The sequence below is a fragment of the Orycteropus afer genome, unplaced genomic scaffold, assembly GCF_000298275.1.
Source record: "Orycteropus afer afer isolate SDZICR_OR568_19922 unplaced genomic scaffold, OryAfe1.0 scaffold00378, whole genome shotgun sequence".
NCBI classification, from domain to species: Eukaryota; Metazoa; Chordata; class Mammalia; order Tubulidentata; family Orycteropodidae; genus Orycteropus; species Orycteropus afer.
The window spans coordinates 1,157,559-1,168,531 of record NW_006921965.1 but is presented as its reverse complement, the minus strand read 5'-3'; the positions used below and the strand labels follow the sequence as shown (position 1 = coordinate 1,168,531).

At 39.1% G+C, this 10,973-nt stretch overlaps 1 protein-coding gene across 1 annotated transcript in view; it reads right to left on the bottom strand.

Annotated features, from left to right (window-relative positions):
* SPEF2 (sperm flagellar 2) overlaps positions 1-10,973 on the bottom strand; it is a 369,265-nt gene that overhangs the window by 198,130 nt on the left and 160,162 nt on the right. Inside the window, exon 12 of the mRNA XM_042782582.1 lies at positions 10,438-10,690. Within this exon, the coding sequence (XP_042638516.1) occupies positions 10,438-10,690 (253 nt within the window). The remainder of the gene's footprint in view (positions 1-10,437; positions 10,691-10,973) is intronic.

Below are 10,973 nucleotides of genomic sequence, written 5' to 3'. Positions count from 1 at the left end.
GGATTAATAGTGTTCTGGAAAATGAAGGACTCTCACAGGGTTCAGTAATCAGTTGTTCTCCATCTACATTCATGACAGAACAAGAGGATATGAATTTAGAATACAGAATAATACTTTTATGTTATTCATGAAACCCAAGGATGATTGACATTAGAATGGGTGATTGAAGAAGACTGTGGAAGCTCTTCTTGGGAGATGCTATCATGTACTACCTGAGGGTCATATCTCACATTGGTCAAAGACTTCAGCACATGGTCTAGCATTCCTCCCACCCCAAAACCTGCCCAGGCATCTGCCTATTCCTCTTCTCCCTACTTCTGCACTCACTCCCATGGTTACATGCTGATTTTGTGATCATCCTGAGAGTGCCTATCTCTGAAACCCTAATGATCTATACTTACCTCATATTCTTGTCCTCCCACCACTCCCATACAGCCAATGAATCTCTTCAACATCATTCAGTTCTTAAATTCTGACCTTTTCTCTAAATTTGCCTGACTTCATTTTATTTTGTAGCAAATGTAAATTGTATAGTTGAACACTTCAATTTCTCTCCCTACCCAACAAAATCAATTTCTTTGTCTCCTTGTCCTTCTGCAGCACCTGCAACAGCCTGGAAAATGATCATCTTAGATGAATGTATTTATCTCTTTTCTCTAAGATTACACTTGCACTGGTTGTTGTTGTTGTTGTTGTTATGTGCCTTTGAGTCGGACCCGACTCATAGCGACCCATCCTTGGGTTTCCGAGGCAGTATCACTATGGAAGTAGATTGCCCTATCTTCCTTGCAAGGAGTGGCTGGAGGGTTTGAACCACCAGCCTTCTGGTTAGCAGTCAAGTGCCTTAGGCACTATGCTACCAGTGCTCCCACTTGTACTGGTAGGTATCTTTAAAGTAAAATAGATAACCTTGTGACTTATAATCTCACTAGTTCCCTGGCTGAAAAATCAACTGAATGTTTAGCTCCATATATGCTCCCTTTCTTAAAAATAAAGAAGTAAATAAATAAAAATGAAAGAAATTTTAAGACATCCTCTCACCATGGCTCTTTCCTTTCTTCCATAGCCAAGTTTCTTACACACTATCTCCACTAAGTCTTCACTACTTCACCTCCCATTCATGCCTCAGTCCACTGTAGTGCATCCTTCCCCCATCACTACATTGAAACAGCTTTCATTCCATTCACCAAAACTCCAAAGCCAATGGGCACGTTTCAATCCTTACCTTACTCGGTTCTCTGTAGCATTTAGAGCTAAAATTTAGCACACAATTCTTAAGAGTTTTTATACATACTATGTTGTTTTATGCTCACAACAAAACATGCAAAGTAGAATTGAGATTCTATAACTTTGTCCAGATCACACAACTCATAAATGATAGAGAAGGGATTTGATTCCACTCTTGACTCCAGACTCTACAATTCTTTTCAATTTTAAAACTTTTTATTGAATTTTACCTGCCAAAAAGTATGCAGGTGCAGTTCTTTGAATCCACAAACTAAAATAGCCAGCACTCAGATCCCAAAACAAACATGCTTAGCCCAGGAATCCTCTCACAAGGGAAGCCTCCAGAGCCCGAGCTCTCTGAATCTCACCGTTATGACCATTTCTGCTCCCTCTCAGGCTAGTGATGCCCCAGTGCATTGAATAAAAAGCAGTGGCAGCCACTTCCTCTTCCATCCGGACAGTCTTTTACCCCCACATTGGACAGTTTTCCCTCCCTGTAGGTTACTCTTGTCTCTTGCCTTTAGGCTTTAGTCTAGACCATTCCTCTCTGCTGGACTGATGTTCATCTTTGCAACCAGCCTTGCATGGATGCAATGTGGTTCTCTGCCACATTGCTATCTAGGGCTCTTCATGGGTCCCTGGTATGGCAGGGTAGATGCTGCCCCCCCATCCCCCACCGCACACACAGTTGCTAGGCTCCCATAACTTGGCCTGGCTGTAGAACTCCAATAAAGTCTGAAATCTTAGCATGGTGAAGCAGCTGGGCCTGCATACTCTCCAGGTTCATTTCTACCACTCCTCCATACCTTGATTCCCTGAGCCCTACTGAAGCATTTTGTGTTCTCCAGATGTGCCATTTGGATTCACCTCCTGTCTTAGTTCTCTAGTGCTGATATAACAAACACACCACAAGTGGATGACTTTAACAAAAAGGAATTTATTCTTTTACAATTTAGGAGGCTAGAAGTCCAAATTCGGAGTGACAGCTCTAAGGGCTGGGTGAAGGCTCCTCGACCTTGAGCTTTAGATCTGCTCTTGTTACAGGCTGCAGCTAGAGGTGTCTCCTAACTCAGGCAGCTGCTGGCTGCTGAGGTTGACAAGCCCAAAGTTGGGTGGTAAAATGGTACAATCCCAAGATCAGCAGGCAACTCAGCAGGAATTGGAGTTCAAGTTCAGGAACTGGAGAAGACTTGCCAAGTTCAGGACCCAGAATGTGCCAAAAAGCTAGAAACCTTTCTCCATACATACTGCAAGCAGCCCACATCCTGAAGGCAACTTCCTTTCCACTGATTAACGTCTTACAGCAGATTCCACAATGGAGTTGATTACAACCTTATCATGGGGAGTAGATTCATCCAGCTGCCAAATCATTCAAAACCACAGCCCAGCCAAGTTGACAAACAATCTTAACTACCACAAGTTCCAAACCATGAAAAGGTTTTTCTTTCTCTCATCCTGCCTTTCTCAACCCGGCTGACCTCTTCTTGTGCTGAGCATACCTATTATAGCACATAACAGACTGTATTATAATCATCAGCTTACTTCTGCTTATCTTCACACTATACTGTAATTACTTCAGGATGGGCACTTGCTCTTCATTTTTGTATTATCAGTGTCCAGCATAGTATATATGCTAAGAAAATATTTAGCAGTGGTGCTATCATTCTGTTCCAATGCTGTCCAGCAGAACTTTCTGCTATGATGCAAGCGTTCTGTATCTAGGGTATATTCTACACACTAGGATAGCCACTTGTCTCATGAAATGCAGCCAGTGTGACTGAGGAACTAAATTTTTAATTTATTTAATTTTAATTTCTATACCTGTATGCAACTCATGGCTACTATATTGAACAGCGCAACTCTATACTGTAATTATTTGTTTCCTTATTTGCAATTTCTTTGAAGACAGTGTTCATTTCTTCTATATCACTCTGCATTAGTGCCTAGTATAGTGTCTGACACTTAGCAAGCATGGCCAAATATAGGAATACATGGATGAACCAGATATTTCAGAAGGATAGCTTCATCTACCCAAAATAAGTAGAGTCTTGCTTAAGATGAGGAGAGTAAATTGGCAAATGACCTTTCAAGGGCCATTGTAATCTTATATCCTAAGAAAAAAAAAAAGTAAGACATGAAAGAGACCTTTTCTTAAGTTAAAATCCTTGAATATGAAAGTGGTAGCTCGATTTTCAAAGTTGTGGACATCTTTAAAATTTAGAGTACTCAGTTTTAAACAAAAGTAAGAACTATAAAATTAATGACCTCATACTACTTCTACTTTCTAAGGCTCAGATTGCCCTAATCCAGTATTTGATTCAATGGACCTCAAACCAGGAAATGTACAATCGTATCATAAATATATGACAACAAGGAAAAAAAAATCACATTGTGCTTTAAGGCCCATTTCTGAAGGGAGATGAATACAATTATTTAGGTATATGTGTGTGAAAACAGGACAAAAGATAAATTCTCCCTGGAGTAGTAGAGAAAGGATATTTTTTAAGCTCACTCTAGAATTATCAAGGGTCTAGAATGAAGAAATTAAACTGCTTAGATCTTTGTTATTGTTGGGTGTCGCCAAGTCAGTTTCAACCCATAGTAACCCTATGTATTATAGAGTAGAACTGTTCCATGGGGTTTTCTTGGCTGTAATTTTAATGGAAGCAGATGGCCAGGTCTTTCTCCTGAGGAGTTGCTGGGTGGATTCAGACCAACCTTTTGATTAGCGGATGAGGACTTAGCATTTGTACCACCAGGTCCCCTTATTTAGCTGCAAAGATCAGCTTTATCGCATTTTCCAGAATCATTCATCATGCCATTTTTATAGAGAATTGAGAGAACTCAAACTGGATTGAGTTGGTTTTCCTAAAATATGCTTACTAATTAATTTCCTTACATTTTTAAAACATGCTACAACATGCTTTATATGTAGTCTCAAACCAAAAAAACCAAACTCACTGCCATTGAGTTGGATCCGACTCATAGTGACATTCCCCTCCTTGGGTTTCTGATGTTGTATCACTATGGAAGTAGACTGCCCAACCTTCCCTTTTAGGGTTATAACAACCATATTTCAGGAAACATCTTGCCCATGGTTTACACTAACTTGTCATATCCAGTTTCAAATTAGATTGGTCTTGACAATCAATGCCCTATTCTATAACCAGATGGCCACAGATTGACCGTATTCTTAGCCAATCCTCCACTATACCCATAACAGGAATGGGAGACTGGCCGAATAAGCAGAATCATCATCAATATCAGCACGACTTCTACTCCCTTGTATGGAGATAAAGTCTTTCCTTTGTGATTTGATAGACACAATTCAGTTTAAACAACAGGGCTCAATGGGTTAAGTAATATCTAGCAGTTCTGTCATTTCTACCAAGTCAACTACTCATGCTTTAAATTCCCACCTATAAGTAAAAAGATAGGGCTAAATAATCACTTAGGTGTCTTTTAGCTGTTAGCATTATTGCATTAGTGTTAGTAACAGAAATAATAAAGTAATGCTGTCATTTGTGAAAGGTTAGTTTCTTTTTTAAGGGGGAAATTATGAATCTCAAATAAAAATAAAATGAGCACATGTCAAAGACATTGCTTAACACTTCAGTAATGAGGGAGCCAGTAAGATGTTACATCCAGTTCAAATGAGAATCTGAATAATAGACACATTTACAAGCAATAAAGAATGCTAAAGTGAATCTGGTAATACATGAAAAATTGATTATTATTTATAAAGCAATATAATATTTGGAAATATCATATCTACAAGGTGGAACCAGGAGCTCTGGTAGTGTAGTGCCTAAGGCACTTGACTGCTAACCAGAAGGCTGGAGGTTCAAACCCACCAACCACTCCTCGGAAGGAAGGTTGGGCAATCCTACTTCTGTAGTGATACTGCCTCGGAAACCCAAGGAGGGGTCGCTATGAGTCGGGTCCAACTCGATGGCACATAACAACAACAACAACACAAGGTGGAACCACCACCTGTCTGTCAGTTTGTCGTATTGTGGTGGCTTGCATATTCCTGTGATGCTGGAAGCTATGTCACCAGTATTTCAAATACCAGCAGGGTCATCCACAGTAGACAAGTTTCAGTGGAGCTTCCAGACTAAGACAAACTGGACAGAAGGAATGAGCCATCATTTCTGAAAAAATTGGCCACTGAATACTTATGAATAGCAGTGAAACACTGTCTGATATATTACTGGAAAGCTTTATGAATAGCAATGAAACATTATCTGACATAGTGCTGGAAGATAAGCCCCTCAGGTTGAAAAGCCTTCAAAATATGACTGGGGAAGCACTGCCTCCTCAAGGTAGAGTCAACCTTAATGATGTGGATGGAGTAAAGCTTCCAGGACCTTCATTTGTTGATGTGGCACAACACAAAATTAAAAGAAACAGCTGAAAATATGCATTAATAATCAGAATTCATGAGACATGAAGCTAGGAAAGTTAAAATTTCTCAAAAGTAAAATGGAGCATGTAAAGATTGATATCCTAAAACTTAGTGAGCTGAAATGAAATGATATTGGTGGTTTTGAATGAGACAATGGTCTGGTCTACTGTGCTGGGAATAACAAACTGAAGAGGAATGGTGTTGCATTCATTGTCGAAAAGGAACACTGCAAGATCTATCCTGAAACACAATGCTGTCAGTGATGGGATAAAATGTGTAGGCTTACAAGGAAGTCCACTTAATACTACAATTTTTCAAATTAACACAAAACACTAAAGCCAAAGATGAAGAAACTGAAGATTGTTTTTAACACCTTCTGCAGTCTGAAATTGACCAAACATGCAATCAAGATTTATTGATAAATACTGATGATTGGAATGCAAAAGTTGGAAACCAAGAAGATGCATCCACTGTTGGAAAACATAGCCTTGGTGAAAGAAATGATATATGATAGAATATTGCAAGACCAATGACTTATTCATTGCAAATGACTTTTTCAACAACATAAATGGTGACTATACACATTGTTGTTGTTGTTGTTGTTGTTATGTGCCGTCGAGTCGGCCCCGACTCATAGCGACCCCTCCTTGGGTTTCCGAGGCAGTATCACTACAGAAGTAGGATTGCCCAACCTTCCTTCCGAGGAGTGGCTGGTGGGTTTGAACCGCCAGCCTTCTGGTTAGCAGTCAAGTGCTTTTAGCCACTATGCTACCAGAGCTCCTAAATGCTAAATGGAATATACAGGAATCAAATTGACTACATCTGTGGAAAGAGGTGATAAGGAAACTGAATACCATCATCAGAACAAGGCCAGGAGCTGACTGTGGAACAGGCCATCAATTGCTCATCTGCAAGTTCAAGTTGAAGCTGAAGAAAATTAAAACAAGAGCCAAGTATGACTTTGAATGTATCCCACCTGAATTTACAGACCATGTAAAAAATAGATTTGATGTGTTGAACACCAGTGACCAAAGGCCAGACAAGTTGTGGGATGAAATCAAGAACACCATATATGAAGAAAGCAAAAGGTCACTAAAAAGACAGGAAAGGAAGTAAAAACCAAAATGGATGTTAGAAGAGACTCTGAAACTTGCTGTTGAATGTAGAGTAGCTAAAGTGAATAGAGGAAATTATGGAATAAAAGAGCTGAATAGAAGATTTCAAAGAGCAGCTCTAGAAGACAAGGTAAAGTATGATAATGAAATGTGTGGAGACCTGGAGTTAGAAAACCCAAAGAGAAGAAAACACTTGGTATTTCTCAAGCTAAAAGAACTGAAAAAAAAAATTCAAGCCTCGAGGTGTAATGTTGAAGGATTCTATAAGCAAAATATTGAATGATACAGGAAGCATCAAAAGAATATGGAAGAAATACAGAATACTGTACCAAAAAGAATTGGTTGATGCTCAACCATTTCAAGAGGTAGCATATGATCAAGGACCGATGGTATCAAAAGAAGAAATCCAAGCTGCAATGAAAGAACTGGCATAAAACAAGGCTATAGAAATTGACGGAATAACCAGTAAGACATTTCAACAAATGGATGCAGGGCTGTAGGTGCTCACTTGTTTATGCCACGGAATTTGGAAGACAGCTACCCAGCTAACTGACTGGGCAAGATCCATAATTGTGCCCATTCCAAAGAAAGGAGCTGCAACAGAATGTGGAAATTATCAAACAATATTATTAATATCACATGCAAGTAAAATTCTGCTGAATAAAATTAAAAAATAGTTGTAGAAGTATATTCACAGGGAACTGCCAGAAATTCAAGCCAGATTCTGAAGGGGTCATGAAACCAGGGAAATCACTGCTGATGTCATATGGATCTTGGGTGAAGGCCAAGAATACCAGAAAGATGTTTACCTGCATGTTATTGACTATGCAAATGCATTCAGTTGTGTTGATCATAACAAATTATGGATAACATTGAGAAGAAGTGGAATTCCAGAACACTTAATTGTGCTCATGAGGAAGCAGTACATATACTAAGAGGTACTCATTCAAACAGAACAAGGGAATAGTGCATGATTTAAAAGAAGAAAAGGTGTCATCATGTTGTATCCTTTCACCATACTTATTCAATCTGTATGCCGAGCAAACAATCTGAGAAGCTGGACTATATGGAGAAGAACGTGGCATCAGGATTGGAGGAAGACTCATGAACAACTTGTGATATGCAGATGACACAACCTTGCTTGGTGAAAGTGAAGATGACCTGAAGCACTCACTGATGAGGATAAAAGACTACAGCCTTCAGTATGGATTACATCTTGACATAAAGAAAATAAAAATCCTCTCAATGGACCAATAAGCAAGAGGAAAGTAAAAGGAGGAAAGACTGAAGTTGTCAAGGATTTCATTCTACTTAGAACCATACTCAATGCCCATGGAAGCAGCAGTCAAGAAATCAGAAGGTGTATGGCACTGGTCAAAACTGCTGCAAAAAACCTCTTTAAAGTGTTAAAGAGCAATGATGACACTACAAACACTAAGGTGCACTTGACCGTAGCCATGGTATTTTCAATAGGCTCATATGCCTGTGTAAGCTGGACAATGAATAAGGAATATTGATGAAGAATTGATGCACTTGAAATGTGTTATTAGCAAAAAATACTGAAAATACCATGATTGCCAGATGAAGGAACCAATCTGTCCTGGAAGAAGTACAGCCAGAATACTCCTTAGAAGTGAGAATGACCAGAATTCATCTCACATACTTTGGTCATGTTGTCAGAAGGGATCAATCCCTGGAGAAGAATGTGATGCTTGGTAAAGTAGAGGGTCAAAGAAAAAGGGTAAAACCCTTATTGTTGTTGTTATGTGCTGTCAAGTCAGCCCCGACTCATAGCAACCCCTCCTTGGTAGTATCACTACAGAAGTAGGATTGCCCATCCTTCCTTCCGAGCAGTGACTGGTGGCTTTGAACCGCCAGCCTTCTGGTTAGCAGTCAAGTGCCTTAGACACTATGCTACCAGAGCTCCTAAGACCCTTAATGAGATGAATTTATACAGTGACTGTAATGATAGGTTCAAGCATAGCAATGATTGTGAGGATGACACAGGACCATGCAGAGTTTTGTTCTATTGTACATAGGCTCTCTATGAGTTGGAAGTGACATGAAGGCACTTAAAAACAATAGCCAAGGTGGAATTTAATTTTATCACAAATGAACAGAAGTAGTTTGTATTTCTATGGAGTAGAATCATCTCTATTAATATCAGTTTCCTACAGTTCACAGAGTTGCAGAAAAGCTAAGTCAAAGCCAATGAAAGGCTTGGACTCCTGTAGAATCAGACAACCATGAAGGGTTCATCAGACAATACTGTGCCTTCCACTGAAAGGATGTTAGGCAATGTTTTGTTCGTTTCAAAGTTTTTGATAATTGTTCCTGATGTATTCACTTTATTTTTATGCACCAGGTTCTATGCTAACACATATTTCAGTTAATCCCCATTACAATACAATGAGGCAACCTAGTACAGTGATTGTGAAACTAAGGCTTAGAATAATGAACTAACTTTCCTAAGGTCAACAGTACATGATTTCAACCACAGGTATTTGATTTGTAGAATAAATAAACACTTTCATTTTAAGGATGAAATGTTGTTAAATAAACCATGAATTTAAGAGTTTTCCCAAGAATATTAAACCCTACCTTGTGAGAATGTCAGGCTACTGATACCTGCCCCTCAGAGTTAATATCTGTTGCAGTTGAGTCAATTCCAAATCACAAAAACCCTATAGGATAGAGTAGAACTGCTTCAGTGCTTCCAAGGCTATAATCTTTATAGGATCAGACAGCCATGTCTTTCCCCTGTGGAGAGGCTGGTGGGTTTGAACCACTGATGTTTTGGTTAGCAGCAGAAGGTTTACCAGCTGTGCCACCAGGGCTCTTCAGAGATAACTCAAAATGTAGTAAAATCAATGGATGAGTGTGCCCAGATCTTTGCCTGCAGCACAGATATAGTTCATAAACTTCACTAGGGTGACCCACCAAGATGAACTAGAAAGCTTCAAAGACCTCCTCCATGCATTCAAGCCTGTGCCAAGCGAGCTGTGAAGCTGATGAGCTATGTTCAGAGAGATGTGTGCTGTTGGTGTAGAATTCTCTGCCAGCCCAGGCTTAGCCTGCAGTGCTGAACACTGACAATCAAAATGGGACAGATGGAGCCTTGGAGGCTGGATGAAGCCTTGAAGTTATTGTCCTAAGATAATCTTTAAACCATGAATCAAAAATATCCCTTGAAGTCTTCTTAAAACCAAGCAATAGTTTAGCTTAACTAATAAAGAAAGTCTGTCTTGAGCATTGTGCTCTTTCAAGATCTATCTGTAGGGGATCAAATTGACAACAGTAACTCAAAAGATTAGATAGGAACCTTCAGAGCAGTGATTTTACGTTAATGGTGAAGGAACAACTCAGAAATGGTGGGTGATAAAAAATGTACAATTTGAAAAATGCAATCAGTGTCACTGAATTATATATGTAGAAACTGCTGAATTCGTGTATGTTTTGTTGTGTACAATCTCCACAACAACAAAACAATAACAATGACCAAACAAAATGAGAAAACAGGATAGAACTCTGTTCAGCTAGATAATTCTTTGAAAGGTGAAAAGGCATTCTTTGTTGCTGACTTAAAATTGTAAATGTGAATATTTACTGACTCAGTCAATGACCAAATAAAACAAAGAGTTCTCAATTTTATCTCAAAGTGTCAAAAAAAAAAAGTGTCCAACTTACCCATGATGTCATTTATGCGATTCAGTGATGAAATATCTGAAATATCTAACAACATGGCAAAATCAAGTGCAGAAGGGGGGACAGGTACTTCTTTGGAAGCTGAAGGATCAATAGCCAACGTGGATATTTGTGTTCTCTTGGCCTCCAATTCTATTTGTTCTCTGTTACATCCTGTGAGAGCTTCTTCAAGCAGCTTTGCTTGGTTTAAGGTCATTGGAAAACCATCAAGGATCCAGCTTTGATCCACAGGCACCTGACTAAATTGAAAAAGAAGCAACTATTAATATTTTTATAGACAGATGCACTTTGGACATAATACAACGAATTTTATCTTTATCTTTCAATTCCACAATAATCTAGTATACAAATTTCATTACTTTACAGGTAAAAGATAAGGTTTACTCATGCACCACAAACACTCCTTGTTTAAACCCTTCAGTGATTGCTTGCTGCTCACCAAGTCCATTCCAGTAGCCTTCATGTGGTATTGAAACTAACTGGCCACAACTCACTTATCTCAGAATTTTGAACCACTG